Source organism: Vigna unguiculata, chromosome 3 (genome assembly GCF_037176805.1).
Source record: "Vigna unguiculata cultivar grain cowpea cultivar isolate G323 ecotype 2 chromosome 3, ASM3717680v1, whole genome shotgun sequence".
Taxonomy (NCBI): domain Eukaryota; kingdom Viridiplantae; phylum Streptophyta; class Magnoliopsida; order Fabales; family Fabaceae; genus Vigna; species Vigna unguiculata.
This window is the reverse complement of record NC_140794.1, coordinates 37,834,978-37,861,127: the sequence shown is the minus strand read 5'-3', so window position 1 is coordinate 37,861,127 and position 26,150 is coordinate 37,834,978. Positions and strand designations below refer to the sequence as shown.

The 26,150-nt window shown below is 34.0% G+C and overlaps 3 protein-coding genes across 5 annotated transcripts; 1 reads left to right on the top strand and 2 right to left on the bottom strand.

The window, feature by feature from the left end:
* Positions 1-4,373: 4,373 nt before the first annotated feature.
* On the top strand, positions 4,374-6,496 carry LOC114176866 (uncharacterized). Its single transcript, XM_028062046.2, has 2 exons — positions 4,374-4,850; positions 6,149-6,496. The coding sequence occupies exons 1-2, from the start codon at positions 4,477-4,479 to the stop codon at positions 6,258-6,260; spliced, it is 486 nt and encodes a 161-aa protein (XP_027917847.1). The 5' UTR covers positions 4,374-4,476; the 3' UTR covers positions 6,261-6,496.
* Positions 6,497-7,531: 1,035 nt separating this feature from the next.
* LOC114176125 (phosphate transporter PHO1 homolog 3-like) lies at positions 7,532-13,177 on the bottom strand. Its single transcript, XM_028061061.2, has 13 exons — positions 12,285-13,177; positions 10,638-10,989; positions 10,507-10,555; positions 10,335-10,406; positions 9,982-10,111; positions 9,749-9,869; positions 9,373-9,631; positions 9,170-9,274; positions 9,037-9,081; positions 8,800-8,949; positions 8,349-8,627; positions 8,097-8,233; positions 7,532-7,895 (listed from the first exon to the last, which is right to left on the bottom strand). Exons 1-13 carry the CDS (start codon positions 12,862-12,864, stop codon positions 7,796-7,798), a joined length of 2,379 nt encoding a protein of 792 aa, XP_027916862.2. The 5' UTR covers positions 12,865-13,177; the 3' UTR covers positions 7,532-7,795.
* A 7,179-nt stretch (positions 13,178-20,356) lies between these two features.
* LOC114176505 (phosphate transporter PHO1 homolog 3-like) lies at positions 20,357-26,150 on the bottom strand. Of its 3 annotated transcripts, XM_028061567.2 has the most exons (13): positions 25,284-26,136; positions 23,237-23,603; positions 23,101-23,149; positions 22,944-23,015; positions 22,717-22,846; positions 22,439-22,559; positions 22,061-22,319; positions 21,872-21,976; positions 21,736-21,780; positions 21,462-21,611; positions 21,026-21,304; positions 20,817-20,953; positions 20,357-20,705 (listed from the first exon to the last, which is right to left on the bottom strand). In XM_028061567.2, exons 1-13 carry the CDS (start codon positions 25,864-25,866, stop codon positions 20,588-20,590), a joined length of 2,415 nt encoding a protein of 804 aa, XP_027917368.1. In that variant the 5' UTR covers positions 25,867-26,136; the 3' UTR covers positions 20,357-20,587. The 3 variants fall into 3 exon arrangements, with proteins under 3 accessions (XP_027917368.1, XP_027917369.1, XP_027917367.1); XM_028061568.2 differs by having other exon boundaries at positions 20,817-20,882; positions 21,872-22,319; positions 25,284-26,150; XM_028061566.2 differs by having other exon boundaries at positions 21,872-22,319; positions 25,284-26,138.

Sequence of the window (26,150 nt, the reverse complement as noted above, 5' to 3'; positions counted from 1 at the left end):
GACCAAGTATCCAAAAAAAAAACATGAAGGACCGAACTTACCTTAGGTCGCGATTCTACTCTTCAATACTTGAATCCCTTACATCAACCTCCTGATTCTACTCCCGATTCTACTCTTCCATGCTTTAATCCCTATCCTCAACCTCCTGATTGTTGTGTAAGGGTTTAATCCTTTCCCTCAAGCCCTGGATTGGTCTGTGCAACGCTTTCGTTCAGACAAAATAACTCTCCCACTCAAAATAACTCTCCCACTCAAGATACGACATTCTCATTTAATTCAGAGAACTTAATTAAATAACACAACCCACTCAATTCAGACAAAATAAATCTTCCACTGAAGAAATAACATTTTCGTCTTATTTAATTAAAGCTTCTGTTTAATTAGCACGTGCAGAAACACACTCCACTTACACAGCTTAAAACGGGATCCATAAGTGGCAGTCCGTTTGCCAGGTGTCAAATAAAACTAACGGCGTCCAAAAAGGAGGACTATTTCCAATCGTTTCAAAACATGAGGGACCAAATTGGAGCAAACGTTAGTTGGGGGACTAAAAACAAAATCGCATAATACTTGAGGGACGAAAAACATAATTAACCCTTTATTATATTAATGAGCAAATTGTGTAAGGCCCACTTTATTTCCTACCTTTTATTTTAAAGGCTGTCCCAAACTATTGGGCCTAAGGGCTGGCCCAAAGGAGAAAAGGAGACCCTAAGTCTACCCTCATCCTTCCATTTCTCTTACTCTACAAATTTCGCAGCCGTCACACTCTCTCTCTTTCGCAACAGGAAGCTTTGTTAGGGTTTGATCCCAGCTCTTAGGCAAGACAACTCTAAACTCAGCTCTTCTCCATGTAAGTTAATCTCGAGCTCATGCTTCTCACTCTCTGGGGCATCCTTTTCTTTTGATGATCACAGTTGGGACTTTGTAGTAATCTCGTTCCTATTCTGCTTCCCTTCGTTTTCAGCCCTTGGCCTACTCTTAGAACTGTGGTGCTCTCTGTGTGCGTGTCAGAACTTTCCGCTAGCTCGTTTCCAGATAAGGGAAGCTAGGATTTACGATTTACTATGTTTTTCGCATATTTTCTGAGTTTAAGTTATATTCTTGAGGTGTGCTCGTGATTTGATTGTTTGATATTGGTAAAAATGTGGTTTCAGGGTGGTTTCTATGTTTTGCACGAGAGAACAGTGGTGAGCACTGTTTTCCTCACCCAAGCGAGCCTGCCTCGCCTAGGCGAGATTAGCATAGGCTCGCTTGGGACCTGCTGCTCGAACTGTCGCTTAGATGATGAGTTTTTATTTTTGAGTGAGGAGTGGTCTCGCCTAGGCGAGAAGGGACTCGCCTGAGCGAGACCTCGTAGAGTCCGCTGCTCCCCTACTCGAGTCCTCGCCTAAGCGAGACGGGGCTCGCCTGAGCGAGAGGACCTCCCTCGCCTGAGCGGGACCTGTTAGCCTGAGCGAGACTGGGGGGTAAGTTTTGGTACTATTGTTGAATGGTGCATTGATGTGTGATTGCTTATCTGATCTAAATGCTTTACTATGAGGGTTGAGGGATGATGCCATGATTGATATATGAGGTTGTGGTGGGAATGGTATGTTGTTTTATGTTGTATGAATTGGAAAGCATGAATTGCATGATAGGATTGTTATACATGATGTTAGTATTATGAGAACTTCTGATTGGTTGGTGAAACATATACAATGTGTGAGTAGGGCGTAATTCCATGACTCTTGTAGTGAGAGCTCATGGTGGTTCCTCATCTGTTGGACGTAATCCCATGGACCCTCCTAATGAGAGTCCCTGGTGGTGCCTCACCTATTGGACTTAATTCTATGAACCTCATGGTGGGAGTTCATGGTGGTGCCTCAACATAAGGACGTAATTCCACGCGAGTATCATGGTGGTGCCTCAAGGCCAGGACGTAATTCCACGAAGGCCACGTGGTGGTGCCTCTTGTAAGGGTAATTTTGCGAAGGTCTCGCGGTGACGCTTCATTGTTAGGACATAATTCCACTGCCACGTGGTGGTGCCTCATTATGCGTATTCGGATAGTCAAGTCTTGGGAGTCTTAAATGATGTTGGTAATCCATGTGTGAATGTCTGTTATTCATGTTTGACTCTGAGATTGCATGTTGACTGTTATGACACAAGATTTCTTTACTCTAGCTTACCCTGTTTGCGTGTTTGGTTGTCTTGTATGTGGTTCTTCTCCTATTGCGATGATCATCGATTTTATTGATGTGAGCAGATGGGAGAACCCCTAACAGTGGTAATGATGATAGGAATGCTACAACTTGATGGACTGGACGAGTATTAGGCCCACTTTGGGGCCCATCGCTGAAGAATTTATTTGCTATACTTTCTTGTCTGTACTAGATTTATTACTATTAGTTCGCTAGTATTTTATGTTTTGGGCCGTGTGGGGCCTCTTTTATGTTTAAGAATATGTTGGAGTACGGAGTAATTCATATCACAAATCTTCGTACCCTCTGGATATTATGTGTGTGGCATTTTTATTAAATGGGTTTTATCTATTTATTCGGAACGTTACAAATTGTATTTTGATAAATTTAAATTTCTTTAATAATTTGCTCATTTGACCAAATGCACATTCATGAACTTTATCAATAATTATTTTGAATGTCAACTATACAGTGATAATTCAAATAAAATACTTCAAATTACCATTAATTGTAATAATCAATATACATGATTTTATATATATATATATATATATATATATATATATATATATATATATATATATATATTATTTATTATGATTAATATATAATATTTTTTTACACCAAAATTATTTATTTATTTAATATATTCTAAACTTAACACATTACATTACATTAAACCAATTTTTAAAATATTTAATGATAATTCCAATTAAACCTTAAAAATTGATAATAATATAATATTATAAATTTAATCATTAAACTATTTATGTTATTTTAAGGTAAATACCCTAAATAAGAGTTTAAAATATAAATTTGTACTAAAATATGAAGATTCCACTAAACAGGTTAACCAGATATCCTATCTTTATATTTTTATCAAATTTAATTTTTATATTTGATATTATTTGTAGTTATAGATCCTTTACTATTTTTTTTGTATTGTTTAACCTTTATATTTTTACATTTTTATAGATGACATATCATATGTAGTTTTATATAGTCTATTTTTCATAGAGATGTCAAAATAGATTGGAATATGCGAGTCAACTCAGTCCACCACATGTTCGGGCCAGATTGGGTTAAATTTTTTTTACAAATTTTAATACGGGTTGATTTTTGACCTAATCCACCTAGAACCTGGCTTACTCGGTTGAACCCGTGGTGAGCCGAATTGGCTCACCAACTTGCATATAAAGGGCCACGAAGTATATTTTGTTAAGATGAGTTATGTTTTAATGAACAAGTTATGTTTTAAAGCTTTTGGTAAAACCTTGATAGATATAATGAGAGCTAAAAATGAAGATAGTGTTGAAAGACCATTTGGTGAGAAAGTTTTGATGTTGGAAGGTGATTTCAAACAAATTTTGTCGTTGTAAAAAAAGGATTAAGATTTGATATTGTGAGGATATCAATATACTACTATGATTTGTGACAACATTGCACAGTTCTAAAACTTCAAAAAAAAAATGAGATTAAGACTACAATTTCAAATCAAAGTGCAAGAACTATAAAAGAATTTACTGATTGAAATCTACAAATTGGAGATAGAGGTACTGATTTGAATGAAAATGGTGAAGGCAATATTTTATAACACTGGATCTTTTAATTCAAGAATCTGAAACACCTTTACTTTTTTTAGTAAACTTTGTTTATACTGGTCTATTAAGGATATCATGAATCGTTTGTGATGGGGCTATAACAATTGACTCTATTGAACAAGTAAATGACTTCATTCTATCTTTGATACATGGTGAAGAACAAACAAATTTATTTAAGTTCAAATACTCCTTACCAATATGATGAAAATGAAAAAATTCAAGGTGAGTATTTTACTTTAGAGTTTCTCAAAGATATTAAATGCTCAGGGATTCCTAATCATAATATTAAATTAAAAACTATATCATATCATGCTTTTAAGAAACATTAATCAAACAAATAATTTTTATAATGATTAAAGATTTAGAATTAATTATTTGGGAAGAAATGTTATTTCTACTATAATAATAATAATAATAAACAAAAATATTAATAATAAAATATTCAAACTAATACCCCTTGTTCCAACATATCTTTCAAGTTTCATACCAATAAATTTATTTTAATAAACTCATGCATTTTTTTTAATAAACCGGACGTTGCACGGTTAAAAATTCTAGTAAATACATAAAAATATGTGGATTGGTGGTCAAGGAAGGAGACGCAAGGGTTTTAGGGGTTTTTGGAGGTTTTAAGCAGAGCATAGCATAGCATCTGTTCTCTCTTTGGTGCAGTATCTTGCGACTCAGCCACCATGTCCACGCCTGCGAAGGAAGATCCGAAGCTCCAATCCGATGCGGAAGCGCAGGATCTCCCTCCCGATCCGGCAGGTTCGGAGTCCCCCGGAGCAGAGGAAGAGGAAGAAGAAGGAGAGTGCGGGTTCTGCCTCTTCATGAAAGGGGGCGGCTGCCGCGACGCCTTCATCGCATGGGAGAAGTGCGTCCAAGAAGCGGAGACCAACAACGATGACCTCCTCGAGAAGTGCGCCCGGGTCACCGCCTCGTTGAAGCAGTGTATGGATGCCAACTCCGACTACTACGAGCCCATCCTCCGCGCCGAGAAGCTCGCCGAGGAACAGGCCGTCGCTGAATTGGAAAAGGAAAACATAGTTTCCCAGCAAGACCAAAAGTGAGACTCATCCCACCCTCGGTTTTTACTTTCTCACAATAATAATTGGAATCCCTAATGTTCTCTTACATTGATCTTACTTTATGTTTCCTTCACCACAAAAGTCTGTGTGCTCTATGCCTGTTTAGCTCTAGGCTACCCAATAGTTCAGTTACTGAATGTCACGTTAGGTTTCCTTCTGTTGAGAATTAACAATTGAGAAGAAGAAGTAACTTCACTTCCTTATTCTTGGTAATGTAGGATCTTGGTAGGATCTTGGTAATGTTTTAACTTGTGGTGGTCGTAGTAGCGGTTTTGTTGTGGGAAATTGTGGACAAATGTGGCTGCAATTATATCACAGTGCCTCTCTTGGCTGGAATTGCTGTCACAAACGGTTATTTAGAACTTTATATCTTTGATTTTTTGGGGAGTAAGATGAGAGAACTTTTGAAAAGGTTGAGATGGGTAAATTAATTTTGACTTAAAGAAAATAGATGTATTTTTTCTTCTTGGCTTTTCTTCTCCTACTATAAGTACTTCGTGGAAGTTTGTCTGCTCAACTCATTTAACTTTAATAGAGGCAAAAATGTAATGTTGATTTTAGATTATGAAAGAGGTTTGATTCATTTCACTACTTTTTATGCAGATTCAGCAAATTGAATTTCACATTCTTTTCCTTCAACTGCAGCATTTCTGCTTTAACTCTGTTGTTCTGTTGTAATTTCATTTCCATTTTTAAATAAATAAATAGTTTGACTTTGAAAAAATGTTAATGCACCTAACTTGTAGCCTGTTTGTTTTACCCCAAATATCTTGGTGTATACAGTGCTCGTGAAAAATTTCTAGTTTCTAACCTCAATTCTGTGGTTAGTAGAGTTGGTTTGAAGGAAAGTAAATCTTTTTAGCCTTTTGTTGATTGTAGCTCTTAAAATGTGCCTACATTTTCACTTTAAAGTTTATTTACTTTATCCTCCAAACAAAATCTTTATAAATTCAACTTTTAACGTACCATTCTCAAATGCAGATCAAAGATTGTAACATCAGTTTTTTGATATCAATTATGTTAATGTTAATAATGATGCCTTTAAAATCTTAACAAAATGGACTTTTTTTACAGAGCCAAGTGGACTCTTCACAAAATGGCTTTTGACATAACATTGATGGAAATTTTGAGGATGAAAATATAACGTTTGAGTTACTGTCCTTAGATGTAGATGAAGTGTTGAAGCTTGGATATTTGAATTATAAATCTTCTATAGTGAAATTTAAAATATTAGAGTTGTGTATGATGCTCATGATTACTACAAATTCATTCTCAGGACTGATCATGTCGTTGAGGAAGTGGCCACCATTGAGTTGTTGAAGGAAAGCCAAAATTTGTCGCTTAATGAATCCCAAGCTCCTCCTCCTTCTAGTCAAGACCCAAAGTGAGACATCATTTCATTGCCCTTTTTGGTTTCTCTTAGCCTGCTGTCATACCTGTTCTGTCAATGCAAATAGATTACAGTCATTTATAACTGACACATTTTTGTCACAATAATTGGAATGACAAATATTTTCTTGGATTCAAAGCTGTATCAATTTCCAATTTTTAGCATGCGATATGGTTGTGTTGTATCGGATTTTATTTTACTGTCTAGTCAGTGATTCATACCATAGTTACAAAAGTGTGTGATCTATGCTTGTCTAGTTCTGTTTTGTCTGATCCACTCTAGGATAACAAATATTCATTGACCGAATGTGACATTGGGACTCTTTCTTAATGCTAGTTTTATAACTTTATAATGGTGGGAATGTTTTTGCCGTTGATTTGCAGAATTAAAAAGTGCTAGAGCTAGTAGTGAAAAAGAAATGAGAAACTTCTTGACTTCCAGATTCTCAAATTAAGAGCTACTTTGTATAATTTGATTATAGTCGGTTATAAGAGACAGAATAAAATGAATAAATTTTTTCAGAAGTTATAAATAGCTTTCGTATGTTAGTAAGGTTGTGAATTGTGATCGCAGTTTTACTGCAATCATTGTTGTTGGGAATTGTGGTTGTATTGACGCTAAAAATCTTAATGACGCTGTTGAAATTTTACTTTTAACTTCAAGAAGAAAGTGATTTATTTTCTTACAAAGAAGTTTATTTAATCGCAACTCATAACTAGGAAACTTTGTAACGTCGATTCTCTCAATGTCAATACTACTAAAATGTAAGCCAACGGAACTCACATCTATCATAACGTAAGTCGTAAAGGTTGTTTTGGGATGGATGAACTAAGAAGTGTTCTAGCATTACTGATTTTATAGTGAAATTTCCCATCCTTATGTGTGTCCTCCCTGTAGTGCCGAGAGACGAAATAACAATTGAATTTTGAAATAACAAAAAACGTGGGTATTTTTTTTTTCCTTTTTCTAAATAAGAATGATACTATATGCCCCTATTATTTCTCCATAATATTTTGCGTTGCCGGAATCGGAGGGGAAGGGTGAAGCAAACTATAAAAATATCTTGTTTGATTCAATATTGTGCTTATCCTTGATTTGATTGAATACTTGTACTTAATAATTTAATTTGTTTACTGTATAAGTATAATATCAAATTAGTTTCGTCGCGTTGTTCTTCTCTTCCAAGTTGCTCCTCTTTCATATGTTATTCAGTTTAAACATTTTCTTGTCATCATAACCAATTTTGATGTGATTTCAAGACTAGCTCGATCGAACGAACGACGTGCATCTATTGGATTGTAATACATATCCTCATCTGTATTATGGACAGAAATGTGAGGGGGTGTTACATTCTCTCTCCCCATTGCAATATTTTCAGCTACCCTTCAAATATTTGCTTTAATCAAAAGGAAAATATTTACTCTTGAATTCCCAGTGCATATTGAAGAAAGATAGAAGAAAAAATGAGAAAAATGATGACTTAGAAAAAGAAAAGAGAAAAACAATAAAATCCATGTCCTAGCCTAGTACTCATCACTCGTCTTTATCTTCATCTTCGTCGTAATTGAAGGGTAGAGGCACAGACTTGAAAGCACGGTACTTGCCAACATTGTTCAAATGCTCATTCTCCAATCTGGAAGTTAGAAATGCAGCAATGAATTATCAGATAAATTAAACGTACTCTGGAAGTTATCCTGGTTTCTCCAAATGGTGAATGGAGTTGGAATACTAATTTCTAATGCCCAACGTAAAGAAAATTTATTAGGCTCAAGAGCTTAAAATGCATTGTGATTTTGGGAGTGACTAAAATCCTGATTAATTTCATGATGTTTACCTGAAGAAGTTCCATATGCCGCGACGAATGATCTCTAGACATGCAACAATGGTAGTCATGGCTTGTTTATGCAAGAAGCTGACGTTGAATCTCAAGACTGTCTGCAACCAGGCAAATCTCAACAAGACGTTAAGGACCTGCACGGGTTCAATTTGTCAGCAACTTTCCAATTCAAAAAGCGTAGAGAAACAACAACATCATCAATCATACATGCAAAAACAAGTTTGATAATTTCAAGCACAATTGTTATACCATGGCTATAAAATATACACTTTTATGAGGGATTGCTAGTTTGTCCCTCAACCAGCGATTCTTGGAACGTCTCTGCAGAAGGCCCCAGTCTATTACAAGGTCCCAATATGTAGAAGCAACTGCTGCAAATATTGAGAAAACCCAGGCCATCACTTTCCACACCATTGAATTGTTAAGACTATACGCTATCCTCAGGCAAACAGCAATAATTGTAAGGAAGTATTTCAATCCGTTATATCCTTGCATTGGATCTTTCTCTTCGAACAGCCTCCTAAGACACTGCAACATATTCAACAACATTTTCTTCAAAACTTCAAACTTTGTTCATCACAGTTTCACCCCAGTATTTATGATGCGTAAATAAGGATAACAAGCAAATGAAGAAAGTAAAAAGCAATTTGAGGTGTCTAAATTTTAGGTTTTCTGTAAGATGATATTAATCGCTAGTCACCTGCAGGAAACGGGACCAGTAGGGAATAACAGCCACGATGAATGAAAAAGTGATGAATACGCTGCTAGAGCTGCAAGTGTTTTCTCTCTGTTTGAAATTACCCCACCCGTAGTAACAAATGTAGAACTCAAAACTTCTCAAGGCTTGCACCTGAGTAATCAGAAGGGTCAAATTGTCATACATGGCAAAGAAGTAAGAAAATAATATTAATCCATGGTTTAAAGTTGGAAACAAAACCTGGCTAGTAAATTGATCTGCCAAGAAAAAGTCCGGGAGTGTGACCTGAAATGCATGGAAAACAACAAGTGTTAGACTACCCCATAAAGTTAGGAAATGCAAAGACCTTGTGTTTGCAAGGATTTTGCTATACCTTGTAAAGAGGTGCACATATACAGTGAAATAGGCATACGAGGAGGAAAACCCTGCTTGAGCGATAAAAGATGTTTATGGGGCACAGTAAAATAGCAATCAGAACCTGCAGAGTAACAATAAAATGAATGAATGAATTCATTATGTACTTCAGTACTTGCTAAAATATTGAATGGCAAAATGTTTCAAACATCAGATTCTTACAAGAAGCAAGATGAGTGGAATGAGTTCAGTGAGTGTTTCGTAATCTTTTGTCTGTGGATCAATCTGCATGTCTAGGTTTGCAAGCACACCACCCAGTGCCAACACCGCTAGACCAAAACCGATCATAAGAACTTGGTTGTAGCCTAAGTCAGTGCCCGGCTTGAAGCCAAATATGAATGAATGGTTCACTCTGTACCGTCTCCAGAAGTATATATCAGCAGCATACATCAGCAAGTGTAGAACTACAAATCCATACAAACTGCAAAAAACAAAGTTCAACAAAGTTCACTTTATCTCTTCTATGTTGATTTTGGTGGGGGCTCTTGTTCCAAAGCTACTAATTTTTCAAATGGGTTATGGAATTTGGAAAAATTACCTATGCAGTGGGAACAAGGATTCCATGTACTTTGTACTCCCAGAATGATCCAATATTTTTCTGGTACGAACGATTAGAACGAGGGCTAACACCAGAGCTGCTGTGCATCCTGCTAAGAAACCTGAGAATAGGTTGACAGTGTCAAATGAAAGAAGAAACGAGAATCAAAATCTGTTTTCTTTACCCGCAAAATAATAAGACTTTAAATTATACATCAATATCTTGGTGCTTACCCATGGAAAATGTAACTCTGTGTCTTTCCCTCTTTGCTTTTGGTCTTAAGATATTCATGGCTTTATTACGATTTGAGTTGTAGAAGTGCTTAGTGAATGTTTTTTCAACCCTATCCATGAGTTTAGTGACCTGCCACAGGAATGTCAAGTAAAAACATTCAGAAACTCAAATAACAGTGTAAAAGGTTTTGCATTGTGTTCATCCCAACCTGATATGTGTGTGTGTGTGTATGTTAATTTTTACAGTAGTTACATGAAAAATCATATTTTTGATAATTTCTGATTAATTAATATCATATAAATTTTACACTGATTGGTGTATAGAAAGGAAACTCATAAGAATAACGAATCACCTCATCAGAGTTTCCGAATTGGGTGTTGTCCACCATTTTCATATAAGCTTTAGCTGCATCTCTTGTAGTGATCTGCATAATGAATTTGCTAAATGAAGTGACAGCGGAGACAAGGTTGTCTGTTAAGAAACTAAACAGAGAAAAATGAAGAGAAGAGTGATTGGATTTCCACCTTATCATATTTCTTCATTATCTTTGAAAATGCCATGGTATTTAGAAAGCTGTTAATTTGATGAAAAGAGTTAGCTAATAATGACGAAGGAGAAAGATGAAGCAGCTGAATACATTAGCTTCTTGCATTACCTAAAGCTCTTGAGAAGGCGAAGCTTGCGGTAGAATTCAATAAATGAGCGTTGAAGCTGTTCCTCAACTTTGTTCAGATTTTTTCTGCTGAATTGTAGTTCTGTCTGGCCTGGGAAATTGAGAACACCTTTTATAGTAGAACGTGGAGTTTCAAAGGTGTGGTTCAGTTGAACACGATCAAGTACTTCCAAAGGAGCTGGTCTAGTAACCCTGAGATTGTTTGGCTTCTTTTCCTCAACTTTTGATTTAGCAGTTTCTTTTACTTGTTCTTGATCATCCTCATTAGAATCATCTGATTGTTCATGATGAGTGCTACCCTCTTCAATAACTTCCATAATCATCGAAGCTTTTCCTGCAATCACCATAATGTAAACTGTTTCACATTCAATGCACCCAAACACCATCACACAAGTTTGCAGAGGTATCTCAAACTTTTCAATGACATTAGTATAGACCTAGCATTTTCTTCTTAAGGTAATTTTGTTTAAGGAAAAGTTTTTAATTTATAATCCTGAATTGTTGTCTGTATAAATTTTACGATAGTTGTTACAAAAATTAATAATTTTATTATGCATAATGGGTTATAAGTAAATGACAATATAAAACTGTTTTACATTTTTATACTCATTTTTATATTTAAATTAAACATTAATTTCTTTATTCAAATAGTTAAGAAAGCATAAGTGAGAGAGGTTTTAATCAGAACTATTTATAAGATCATAAATATATTTATATTGATATATTTTTTATACTAGAAACAAAACCTTTAATCAAACATTATTTAAAACAGTTTGACAATTCAAGATTTCTTCAAATAAATCGCGTATTAAAATACTTTTTCCTATTAAAAGAAATCACTTTCGTTGATATTGATATACGCTTTAGAAAACACGTGCAATCTTGCTGATAATTTCTGTTTCCACTACATAACCGCGTTGACCAAAGAAATAAAATAAAGCAGCGTTTCGAACTAAAATTACAAAAAATAAGCCAGGATTAACATCATAACATTTAATAACGACAATTCACAACATTAAAAGGCTTTTATAACACATTTAAGATATTGGTTACGTGTGATAAAACTGTCAACATTTATAATAATTATTTAATTTTTAATCAGTTAATAATATTTCTTTTCATATTATATTTTGACAAAGCTAAATTGATTAAAATATTTCTGTAATAACTATGTTAAGATAATTTTCAATTATTTTATTATGTAATATCAGTCATAAATTAAAATACTAAATAAACATGAACTATTTATTCTGTAATCTCAAGTTATTGTTATGAAAACTTTATCTGAATAAATTTGTATAAGCATTTATAAAATAATAAAAAATATGTAATCAAACCAATTTAAGCCTTCAAAAAATATAAAACAAATGTTTTATTGTATTAAAACAGCTCTAAAAAATAATTTATGTTAAAATTTGTTTTGTAATTGTTTTCTTTTAAGGTTTGCACTGGGTAATGCTTGTGGTAACATTTGGGCGATCTTTCTGGTTTATATATAGATGAATTTATTGAGTTTTATCCGATATGAGAGTTGAAGGAGCAGCAGTGGAAGTTAGTTCAATGTTTGGTGGGAAAGTTGTTTAGTTTGAAAAGAAAGCAAGAATAGTTGATGGGATGAAGAGGAATTACTGTTGAGTTTGGCTCCTCGGGGTGTGGAAGCAGAGAGAACAGCGGTTGAAGAAGCAACGTCGGAGGCAAGACGAGTCATCTCGAGGGAGCGATGAAAGGAGGCACTGGGGTTCTCAACTTTGATCCTGAAGGCGATCAAAGCGTCCATTTGCTTGTTCAGCATTGCAGCTTCCTTCATCACCTCCTCCACTTTCCCTCGGTAGAACTTCTCCACCTTGTTCAACTCATCGTCCAGTCTCTTGAAGTACACCAACTCGTACTCCCCCCCTTCGTCGGAGCTCATCAGGAACGTCGTTTCGTATCTCTCCGACCCTCCACGCTTCACCGTCTGCACCGCGATGTGCTGGCTCTCGATGTCACCGGAGGGACTCAGAGGCTGGTACTGTCTGTTTGTGAGACCACTGAAGGCTCTGTACAGCGTTAGCTTTCGCCTCAGTCCTCTTGGTGTCGCCGGAGGAGCTTTTCTGCTCTGTCTGAAACGTTGGATTTGCTTCAACTGGGATTTCAGAAAATTGTAATCCATGTATGCCTCTTGCCACTCAGGCACCATCTGTGCTTTGTATTCTTTTCCAAACTTCATTTTCTGTGAGAAAGGAAATAATGGATAGAAAGCAAGCGAAGGAGCATAAAGAAGACGATCAAAATGGTGAATGGTGAATGGTGGATGGTGTTATTTATACGATGAATAGGGTAAAAAAATGACGGTGTGTTTGTTTGACAGAGTTGGTAGAATAGGCGCAGAAGACTGATTCAACGCATGTATGTTTCTTTAAACAAGTTGAACGACAGAATGGAAGAAAATGCAAAAAGGGACACACCACCTTTTGAGACCAAAGTGGAAAGCGAGTGCCTTTTCACTTGTCTTTAAGGTGCCCTACAAAGACAAATTGTTTGGGGTTTTCTAGGAAGAAGGAAAGAAAGGACTTGTTTTTTCGTACGGTCTTGCGCTCCTAAACTCTGGCTCACCATCACTACTCAACTCTGTGGGTGTCTATGTAACACTACGAGACATTATTGAAGGATAAGATAATGTGACACATCATTTTGTTACTTCGTCCCTATATTTTAATTGGGATTATTGGTGACAAGTTCTATCATGCATAAACAATTGATCTCAGAGATAAAAATAAAGCAAATAAATAATGGTTGAAGTTGACAAGTATTGAAATCTGAAGATTGACCGTGATCAAAGGGCGATGGATGGGAAAAATAAAAAATGATTTCTTCTCTCGTTCAAATCTGAGTGCAGAAGATACTTGTGTACGATCATTACACTTTCTCCTTTATTTTTTCTTTTACCTTATATATATACATAATGTGATAGAACGCCACTCTTTTTAATGTCGTTGTTTCGTAACAAAGACTAAATGGTTAACATAAGAAATATATAAAAAATTGTTAAAGAACTAAAGAATTGAAAAAAAGTTGTGAGATGATAAAAAGTTTAAGGTATTCGTTAATCAGTGTTTTGTAATTAGATGCGCTTAATGGTTCTTAAACACAAGTTATATGCATAGAAGGATGAAAAGCGAAAGTTGAATAGTGTTTGGTGGTTAAGACTTAATACAGTGCTTAAATTGTTTTAAAGTGGTTAGGGTGGTTGCACCGAATAAACACTCCATCGTTAGCCTCTGGTTTTGTTGTTCAACTTTCTGATGATGGTTTTTCTCTACATTAGTAGGCTTAGGTATTAATGACCCTATAATGTATTATGCAGATCCCTTACATATTTTTTTGAAAAAAAAAAGATAATAAAAAAATGAATGATTTCGGTCTTGACGATAAAATAGACAACATGAGTAAATTACAAAATATGTATAATTTATTTAATATTGAATATTAATTGGTGATTTTATGTGCAATTATATTTATTATAGTAAAGTGCGTCGCTCATTTTACTAAAACAAAAACTGATCCGGTATAAATAATTACAACGCCCGTGGTTGAATTAAGGTCGAAATAAAGGTTAAATAGTTTTCGGTTACTTAATCTTAGGAGAAAACTAAAATAAACCTTGCACGGCCAATGGTGATAGAAACTAAGGTTAGTTGAGTTTTATTGAACTCAAATGCATAGCTTGTGAATGTTTTTGAATGAAATTTTATGCTTTAAAGGCTACTTCTAACTTCGTTCAAAAATCTGATAGGTTTAGTTATAAGATTAATTTTTAGTTACCATATACTTTGATCGCACGCTTGTGTTGATTGTATTTCACAAATTTTTTAGCAATTTGAGGAATTTTTTTGAAAAATGTTTCTTATAAATTAATAAAATAATTAGTATCAAAATTTGTTTCTGAAATTTTATGGAAATTAAAATTGTTCTAGAAATTTTGTTTTTCAGGTGTGGAAAAATTATAAATACAGCAAATTTATAAAAAAACAGTAAATTTTTACATTTTACATCTATAATTGCACTGTCAGACGTAAGAAGACGTCAGATTGGGCAACAACCGACATTAAGGGACGTCAGAGTTACACTCCTACATCAGTTTTGATGTCACCTAATATGATGTTGGAGTTTAACAAAAATTAAAAGCAAAAAAATAACAGACATCAAAAATCATTTTTGTGTTAGTGTACTTTTATCTAAAAACATATTTACCAAATAGGATAACTACTAATTTTATATAATTAAAATTACTATTTAAACATACAAATTATATAAATAAATAATTTTTTTTACCCAAAATAAGTTGCATTTCAAACTTATAATAAATATTTCATATCATGCAAAGTTATTTTCATGAGTGATAACTTTTTATTTTTAAGAAAATCGATTAAAGAAAATTAAAAGTCAAGAAAATATTTGAAAAGGTTTGACAAAACCCAACTCGAAAGAATACAAGTAATAAGCCTGATTTTTGTGGAATTATTCAAGAAGTTTGACAAAGTAACTGTGTTTGATGAATACTAAAGTTGGAGAAAAGTTGTTAAATGAGGAAGGAATTTAAGCGGTGAATGAAATTTTCACTTACATAGGTTCTTGAATTGTAACTCTATTATCACGTTAGTATCTCAATTAAAGGATTGTTAGTAGCAATTAAAGAGATGGATGATATGATATGTGGTTGGATTCTTGCACTCGGTAGAAGTTTCTAATTCAGTTTGGTAAAAAAGTTAGGGTGTTTATTGTCAACTAATTAAAACTCTTTAATTCTTATGACACAATTTCAAAGTGTTTTGAGAGAAAAAGGGTAATATGAGAATTAAGAAGATTGAATCAAAATCAAGGCACCATTAAATTTAAATTGTCCAATTTCTTCAACTGAAGGCACTAATTAAATGAGGAAATTTGAAGCAATGTTAGCTCCTCAACCAAAATACCTCAAAGAAATTAAACACACTACTTGTTCGAAATAAAATAAAACACACTAATTAAAAAATATATATAATTGCATACAACATCCCGCGTATACTTTTTTCAAATGTAAAAGAAAAAAACAGTTAATGAATCAGTTCAAATTTTATTTTATCAACTCCATCCAAATGTGCTCTAAGACAACGGTTTTAATTATTTATTTATATCGCGTGTGAACTATCTATGACGTATTACTGAAAAAAAATTAAATTAAATAAACAAGTACAATTCAAAAGGTACACATATTCCATATTAGAGATACGTGTATAAGCTATGAAATTTGGTGCATGATTTTTTTAAATCCGGACTGCTATCTTAACAATACAAAATAATTCCTGAATGTCAATCGATCAGTGTATACAATGCATCTGCATTCTCATACACTTATTCAATAAATTTTAGTGGCTTTCATTTCATTTCGGAAATACTATTAAAATTGTTTATATTTAGCAGAATTTTCCCTACTAATGTTTCGTAAGACTTCCTAAAATGGCAGGAAAATTACTCCAAATTCATTTTTTACGAATTTGACTGCGAGAATATTTTGACAGAGTCATTGTTATATTTTTTCAGTGTTTGTTCATATACTTCCAAAGACTGTATTTATTCCCTCATTCGTGAGATCAGATGGATACATTCTTATTTATTCGGTCGTTATCACAATTGTATTATATTTATGGACAATACAAATTATAATTTTCTTCTCAACGGTATTTTTCTTATATACTCTCGTTTCATTGACTATTTCTTTTAGTTTAAATAATAATATTCAATGATCTTAAATTTCTTTAAATGTAATAACTCAAACTCACCTAAGAGTTAAACTTTAATGATGTTTATTTTTATACTTCCTTGAAACTTCTCTAGTGATATGTTACATACTTCTTATACATGTGACATTTGTACATGCAGACGTATTCTCTAAAAGTAAAAATCCACATTATAAATATGGTATACAGGTAAGATATTGACTACTTTTAAACTATTATTATTAAATTATTAATTAGATCTAATTATGGATGAGAACGGCTGAAAAAAAAAAACTACTCGTTATCTATTCATTTACCCATTGGATATTTATTTAGAGAATATTCACCGATTTTTTTAAAATTTGTAGGTACTCGTAGATGTCCACATACACAGTGAACATTTAAAATATATATATATATATATATATATATATATATATATATATATTCTAAAAATTTTAAATAAAATTATGAAAATAAAATAAAATAAAATATATATTAAATTAACTTTTAATTTTAATTAAACATAACCTAATAAAATATAATTTTAATTAAATTTAACTTAATAAATATAAATTAAATTTTTATTTTTATTTTTTTTGGGTAACATGTACCTGCGAGTACAGGTAGTATAATACCCGCACCCGATCCGTTTATAAGCAGGTATTAAAATATTTGTTACCCACGAGTATTTATTACCTATGAGTACTAGCTGCCCATCACAGATTTTATCTGCGGATACCCGCGGACGTGAATAGTTTGGCCATCCCTACATCTAACTATACCAAACACTTATTTAAGCGTCATAATGCTTCTTACAAACAACCAATATAAAATGAATAAAAAAAATGGAGTTGAGCTGCATTGGAGAAGGCCGATTGTCCTTGGTAAACAACTATAAGAGCTTGGAGATTAAAGATACTCAGCCTTACAAGAACAACATTATTATTCTTGAAAAAAATCGTATTAATGTCTATTAAATATTAACGTTCTTGTGCAGAAACAAGCTATCTCAAGAATCTTTATTCTTCTACCTCTTCTCCACAAGATTCGCCTCTAGGTTGCTTCTGGGTGATGCTTCCGGAAGGTGGATACATGCAAGCATTCTGCTCCTCAAGTCAGTGACACTTCAATATTATGTGTATGTAAAGATTGAGTTCGATTTTGTCCTACCTTTGGACATATTTTATATTACCTAATCTCAATCTTGACTTATTACCTTAAGAGCCATTATTATTCTTTCATAATACACTAATAGACCTTGTGAGTACCACATTATAATGGTCAATGATTTTGAATGCATTGTTATATTTCCACATTGTAACTATCAAGGATTGAGCGTTGTAAGACCCGAGAAATTAAATAATTATTTAATAAATGCGGGTAGTAAAAGTCTTTGTGGCATTTAATGTTATTTGTTGTGATGTGGAAAAGTACTAGCTTAAATGATTGAGAGTATTTGGTTGTGAATGGACCTGGGTTCAAGTCCTATGTATGCCAATTGTGTGATATTTTATTTTTGTGCATTATTTTAAGGTTAGGAATGAGTGTGAGTAGTGATAATGTAATCCTAAAATTATAAGAATTATCACGAAACATGAATTAATTGAATGGTTGTGCATTGACTTTGTGATTCCATGGTTGTGTGTTCAAACCTTATTGAGAATGAAATTGACTTGTTTATTTTTGCTAATTTAATTATAGTCTGAATGTGAAAGGATGGGTAAACCCTAGAGACATTGGGCAGCCACGGGGACTGTTTTAGATCTTTTACATGTCTTTATGCTTGTGAATTTTCGTGTACTCTGAAATGTATGTGTTTAATCATGATTGTTCGTGCTCCACATAGTATGATTTAGAGGTGTAATTATTTTTATGTTGTTTGATCAATCTTTTATGCGTTGTATGAAAATAATGGGGTTTACTGCACTGAATGAGAACTTTGGTTCAATCCCGAATTTTGATGGTTAATTTAGGGTCTAAAACATGTTCAAATTGCTTGTGTTCTGTGGGGAATCGCATCTAAGCGAGACCTCGTAAGTGTTGTGTAGTTCCGCTTGGACACCTCGCTAAGGTGGAGAGTCCTAATTTTTGGGCAGTACACTCGCTCAGGCGAGAAAGCTTAGCTTAAGCGAGACAAGCCTGGTTGCTTAAGCTAAGGCTTCTAGCCCAAGCGAATATAGTGCAGTTTGTGTGTGTTGTTTGTACGCATTGATGGGACGTGGATCAGGAGATGCTGTGCCATGAGCGAGTAGGTTCATGGATGGTGGTTAACATGTGATGGTATGAGCGAGGAGGTTCATACTCAGTTACTCTCATGTGAGGATATGAGCGAGGTAGGTTTGTATGTCCCGTGCTCACATTTGAGAGATGCTGTGTGCGGGGAGGTACGTGGCTGGTGGATCACATGTGTTGGACTACGGGCGGGCAAGTCTATAGAGTAGAACTACGAGCAGGGAGGTTCGTAGAGGCAGGACCACGAGCGGGCAGGTTCGTGTGAGCATCATGAATCCTGAGTCCATGGCTAACTTTGTTATGCGAATTGAAGGTTGAAAAGCCTTGGGGTATTAAGAACTTGGCCAAGGTCTAATTTTAATAATATAGTTGGGTGTAATTATATTATTGAATTGTTGTGTTTCTTTTATTATTGAGCTCACCCTTTCTTTTTGAGCTTAGCGATGATCGTGTAATTCTTTACACGGGAGCAGTTGATAATACAGGTGACGCTGCTAATGCTTGAGACAGAGAGAGGGGCTAGCTTGGGTTAGAGCTAGGAAATTTGTTATGTCTTTATTTCTTTATCAGAATTTTTGGAATTTGTAACAAGTTTATTACTCTAAGTTTGTTTAACTTATGGCGCCTTGATTAATATTTTGAATTTTCCCGCGTTTGGGAATTAATAAAAGTTTGACATTGATGTTACAAGCGTCCACGTCTCCATGCTTGTACATTTACTATCCCTACTTTGGGTCGAGATCGAGATATATCTGCCCTTACTTGGAAAGAGTTATACTCGATTTCCATGGGCTAAGATCCTTTTGGCCTCCTTACGCACCATCTATCCAACTTCTTCATATGCCAATGGGTCGATATGTTCTCAGACCCCTACATACTATTTTATTACAAGAGATCCTGATTAGGAGACCTCTCCCAAATATTGACGGTATTTAACAAAAATTATTTTTAACTTTAATTGAAGTTATAAATTTCAAAGTGAAAAAATATAAATTATAAAAATATTAAATATATAAATATAACATTTTGAATTATAAAATTATAAAAAATTAAAATGAAAAAAGTTATAATTTGATAATTTTTTATTTTCATAATTTAACAATTCAACAATTTCATAATTTTTTTTATTTTTTAATTTGTAGTTTTATAATTATATAATTATGTAATTTTATCTTTATATATTTTATAATTTCATAATTATGAAATTATATATTTTTATAATTTTGTAGTTTGTTAACTTTTGTAATAATTTTATAAGTTTGTATTTCATAATTTTATAATTACATATTTTATATTTTTGTAATTTTTTTTTTCAATTTTATAAATTTAATTAAATTTAAAAATAATTTTTGTTGAATACTATTAATATTTGAGAAAGATTTCATTTTTACAATTTCTTATAATAAAATATTATGTGACGATATTTAGAGAAGGTAACATTTCGAGATAACTTAAAAATCAATAACAACATTTAATCTTATGGTGACTCAATTAATTTTTTTTAAAATTTTATGGATCCAATAAAAATAATAATTAAAAATTCAATTAAAAACTTCCAAATTTATAAGGACTCAAAACATAATTAAATTTTATGCTTAAGTCCAAAAATAATTGAGCGTTCTCCGGATTCCGTTATTAAAATTTTGAGAGATAAACATGTTTAATCGAGTAAGTGATAATTCAATAAATATAAATTATAAAAGGTAGCTTTGGAGATAGTGATAAGTGTTGAATAAGAAAAATTTCATTGTCCTATAATTGATTTGATAAAAGTAAACTTTGTAAAGGTTTTATTAACTTCTAGACAATAAAAAATGGCACCACATGTTATATTAAACTAGAATTTTCTAACTTATCTTTTCAGGTGTATGACAAAAGAAACCTAATTTATGACTCAGAAGTTACATAGTTTGATAGACATGAAAATGTAATGGATCTATGCCTGCTGTTCCTGACAAATCACTCATTCTTATCTCCATCTTCATCATCATCATCATCATCGTCGTAGTTGAAGGGTAGAGGCACAGACTTGAATGCACGGTACTTTCCAACATTGTTCAAATGCTCATTCTCCACCCTGAACCACGTAAAAGGAAGAATGAATGCAAATGAAGTACGAGTAAAATCTTTTTCCTTTGTTCCATGCAGAAACAGAACAACACCAAAATGTTCTTTTCCTCTTCGTTACCTAAAGAAGTTCCACATGCCACGACGAATGATCTCTAAGCTGGCAACAATGCTGATCATGGCTTGTCTATGCAAGAAGTAGAAGTTGAAATTCAATATTGTTTGTAACCATGCAAACCTTAATAAGACATTCAGCACCTGTGTATGGTTTCAACGACTCAATAACTTCGCAAATAAAACACTAAAAAAGTAATCCATTCATTCATATACCATAGCAGCGAAATAAACACTTTTCTGAGGGATTAAGAGTTTGTCTCTGAGCCATCGGTTCCTGGAATGTCTTTGGAGGAGGCCCCAATCTATGACTATGTCCCAATATGTGGAGAAAATGGCTGTGGATATTGAGAATATCCAGGCCATCACTTTCCAACGCCTTCCTCCATCAAGATTATCAGCTGTTCTGAGGCAAACAGCTGCAATAGTGAGGAAATACTTCAACCCGTTATATCCTTGCATCATATCTTTCTCCTCGAACAGGCGCCTTACGCACTGACATCACAAAGAAGAAGATCATTTCACAGTCTCAACCTTTTCTTAATCAAAAGCATGCACATTTACTTTCTTAATCAAGGGTAACCTGAATAGATCATGTGTAACTGTATTCTTGTTTCTATGACTAAAAGCTACAATGGAATGAAGTGTGTACCTGAAGAAAGCGAGACCAGTATGGAATCACAGCGACAATGAATGAGAAAGCTATGAATACCCTTGTGGACTTGCAATTTGTTTCTCTTTGTTTGAAGTCACCCCAACCATAGTAGCATATGTAGAACTCAAAACTTCTCAAGGCTTGAACCTGAGCAGGTAGAGAAATTATTTTATCTGAGTGACATTGATCATGAAAGGGGACAATGGGACTACAAGCTGTAACATTGGAGGCAGAAAAGTAAAGTATAATCCCATTTTGGCCTTTCACTGACCTGGCTTGTAAATTGATCGGCCATGAAGAAATCTGGCAGTGTGACCTGAACCAGTGTTAAGAGATCCGAGAAAAATCATTTTCAAAATAAATGGGGATCTTTAGTAAATTATCTTGGCCCCACTATTTTTCTTTACCTTGTATAGAGGAGCACAGATGCAGTGAAACACACATGTAAGAAAGAACACTCGGCTTGATCGATATACGATGTTTAATGGGCATAATAAAATGGCAATCACAATCTGCAGAGTAAAAATGAATTCACTACGTAACTTTAGAAAAAAAAACTCTATGACAAACTTAATGTGATAGTGTAATAGCCTTACTAGAACCAAGATAAGGGGCAAAAGTTCAGTGAATAATTTGTAATCTTTTGTCACAGGATCTATTTGCATGTCTAGATTTACAAGCACGCTGGTTAGTGCCAATGCTGCCAGAACAAAACTAAGGAGAAGGACTTCATTGTAGCCTAAGTCAGTGCCTTGCTTAAAACCAAATATGAATGAATGGTTCACTCTGTATCGCCTCCAGAAGTATATATTAGCAGCATACATCAGCATGTGTAGAACTACAAATCCAAATAAGCTGCATAAAGTTTGAAAACGATAATTAGGTACATTTTTCTGCTTCTTTTTCAGATTGGAAAGGCTTAGGAATTCAGAGACAAACAAGACGCTTATTTGAAAATCAGCAAATAAATTTGCCTGTAAAGAGGAAACATGATTTCCATGTATTTGCTACTTCCTGAATGATCCATGATTTTACGCGTACGGACAATTAGAATAAGCGCCACTGTTAGAGCAACAGTGCATCCAGCAGAAAAACCTGAAGAGCAGTTACATGTCACGTGAAGATTGTTCAAGACCATGAATATGTGTGATAATTTCTCATGAAGAGTCAGGGAAAAACACTCATTTACACACCAAAATTACACATTTTTTTATGCATATCTATGTAACAAGCACATCAAGAACTGGTTTACCCATGGAAAATGTAATCCTGTGCCTTTCTCTCTTTGGTTTAGGTCGCAGGATGCGCATTCCTTTATTTCGATTTGAGTTGGAAAAGTGCTTAATGAATACATTTTCCACCCTCTCCATAAGCCTGGTGAACTGCAAGGAAAAGTGATTCACAAAACTAAATAATAAGCATTTCACATGCATTCAAAATGATTATGTCAAGGCTTAGGTCCATATATGCAATTCTGACCTCATCAGAGCTCCCAAGGCAGGAGCTATCAACCATTTTCATGTAAGCTTTTGCTGCACCTCTTGATGTGATCTAAAGCATGAAGCAAATGGAAAGGAATAGGCATTTTGTTTGGCTTTAAGAAGAGGCTTCAAGTTATTGAAAGTTGAGTAATTACCTTGTCATATTTCTTCATTATCTTTGAAAATGCCATCACATTCAGAAATCTGTTTCATGAAGTGCATACAAATCCATAAGAAACGTTAAGGCAATACAACTATTGATGTAAAAGAGATTGTGATAGCATCTACTACGTGTAGTTCTTTAGAAGCCGAAGCTTGTTATAAAACTCAATGAAAGCCCGTTTGAGTGTTTCTTCTACTTTGCTCAAATTTTCCTTGGTGAAATTTAACTCTGCTTGGCCAGGGTATTTGATAATGCCTCTTATAGTTGAACGAGGAGTCTCATGTGTATTATTTAGCTGCACTCGATTAAGTATTTCCACAGAAGCAGGTTTGATGGGTTTGATTGGTCTGATATTCTTCTTCTTGTTTTGTACTTCAACTTTTTTGTTGGTAGTTTCAATCACTTTATCTTTGTCATCATTGTCAAACTTCTCTAAATGTCCATCATGGGAACTTCCTTCCTCTTTGATATCTTCAATTACCGTGGAAATCCTTCCTGTCCATGCACCGGAAAACGACTCAACGCATAAACTCAGAACTTTTCTATCATTCAGTTTAAACATTGGAATTGAGTATACTATAATGATGTTATGAGATGAGGTTATAAAATGGATTCATCAAATGATGCTACAAGATTATGTCATCAGATGGCAGGAAAACCTGACTAATGAAGTAACAAAAGAAACTTTTGAGGTTGTTATGCATTTGCATCGAAGATTAATGAAAAGAAGAACAAGGTTTGATGTTGAGGATAATGATGTAAAAACTAAAAAAAGAATGAGGATTGAATAGGAGGATGTGAGCAATATTCACAAAATTTCTACTGATAAATTTTGCCATATCCAGAACTAGAAACCTTAATGTCAAACTGTTCATTCAACTTCTTCGAGCTCAGAGCAACTTGAACCTCCTCAAAGAGTGAGAGTCTCTTTCCATGAACATGATGGTTTCCATGATCATGGATCTTAGGTAGAGAACATAACAACAACAACAACACTTGCTTCAAATACAGACGATTCACCAAGGACCTGGCCATGAACAATCTTTCAAGCTTCATCTGTTGTAGTCTTCTCCTTCGATACCTGCCGTAACAACTTATCTCCAAGACTAAGAAGAATCGTGCTATGAGTCTTCTCCAAAACCTCTTCATATTCCTGTCCTCTTGTTCACCTATTTGTATGGTTTGCTTCATCATATTTTATTTTATCTATAATAATATAGTATAAGATTTGATATTTGATATACATAATTTTTTTTATTTGTAATCATATTTTGAAGTCATAATACAGAATTTATAATGAAAATATAAAAAATAAAAGTACAGCCCAAAAAAAAAAACAGAAATGAACAAGTATTTCACTAAATTAAAAGAAAAAGTGTTCATATTCTTATAATTCAAGTGTTTAGAAGGTTTGATTAATCAAACTTTTATTATTATTATTATTATTATTATTATTATTATAATATAATGTGTTATAAATAATTATTACATGTATATAACAAATAAAATCATATAAAATAAAAATTATATATATATATATATATAAATATATATATATATATATATATTGATTATAGGACTGTTAATAAAAAATTCCAATCTCTTGGATAACCCAAAGCCTGATAAACAATAATGGATGTGTCCCAACAGCGCAAACAGATAAGATCGTCCAGTATTTGTTCAAACATAGTCCCCACACAAAATTGAACCCATGAAACCATAATTTACACATACCAACATAAAATCACTGATTTTTCTGGGAAATGACTGTGTCCATATTTGCAAATAGAATTTATTAACACATTAATGGGTTTGAAAATGGTCTGCTCCAAATGCGCAAATGCAGAAGTGTTAAAAAAAGCTAAGAAATTCGATAACTTGTCTGCTCTAAAGTAAGGGAAAACAGTTCTGGTAACTAAGATTACTTCTTTTGGCCTTTAAAGGGAAAATGAAATTACTAACTTTACTCTCCAAACTGCAAGTTGGATCCCATTTAAATTATAGAATTTAACTCCTGCGAAGCCAAAATTGGTTCAAAAGAATCGAACAAAAAGTAAAGCAACCAGTCACTGAGATTAACTAGAACACAGTCACTAATATAAGTTCAAATTCAGCAATTACAAGACTCTAAACAAAACAGACATGCAGAAATAGCAGATAAAGATGGAAACTTACTGTTGAGCTGGACCCCCCTGGGTGTATTAGCATGCAAAACTGTGGTTGAAGCAGACACATCAGAAGCAAGACGAGTCATCTCAACTGAGCAATCAAATGACTGAGTTGGATTCTGAACTTTTACCCTGAATGCGACCAAAGCATCCATTTGCTTGTTCAACTCAGCTGCTTCCTTCATTACTTCTTCAACTTTGGACATATAGAAGCTCACCACTTTGTTGAACTCATCATCAAGCCTCCTAAAGTACACCAACTCGTACTCTCCACCTTCTTCTGAAGCCATGAGAAAGGTAGTTTCATATTTTTCATGACCCTCACGCAGCACTGAGTGCACCAAAATGGGTTGGTTCTCAATGTCCTGGTCGGGGCTCAAGGGTTGGTAGTGCCTCTGTGTGAGGCCACTGAAAGTTCTGTGGAGTGATAACTTTCGCTTTAGACCTGATGAGCTGCCACTGGAATGACCCTTGTTTCTCTGCTTGTGAAGTATGATATCTTTCAAGAGGGATTTCAGGTACCCATAATTCATGTATGCTTGCTGCCATTCTGGTACCATTTGTGCAGCAAATTCCTTCCCAAACTTCATTTTTTTTTTTTTGGCTTTTTTGTGCAACCTTGATTCTAGCTTTTATGAAGACTGATGATGATGATGAAGAAGTAATGGATTACACTATCTAGAAAGAGAGAACAAAAAGGTGGTTCCTTCGAGGCTTCTGATCATCTTTGCAGAGTGGAAATCATATAGAGAGGAAGTTTTTATTGCGGAAGGTGGAGTCCACGCTGTCCCATACAAGCATCAATAATTGGTTAGGTTGTGTTTGTTGTTCCAGTTTGAGTTGGTAACATATACACCTCACTTTCTGCAAACAC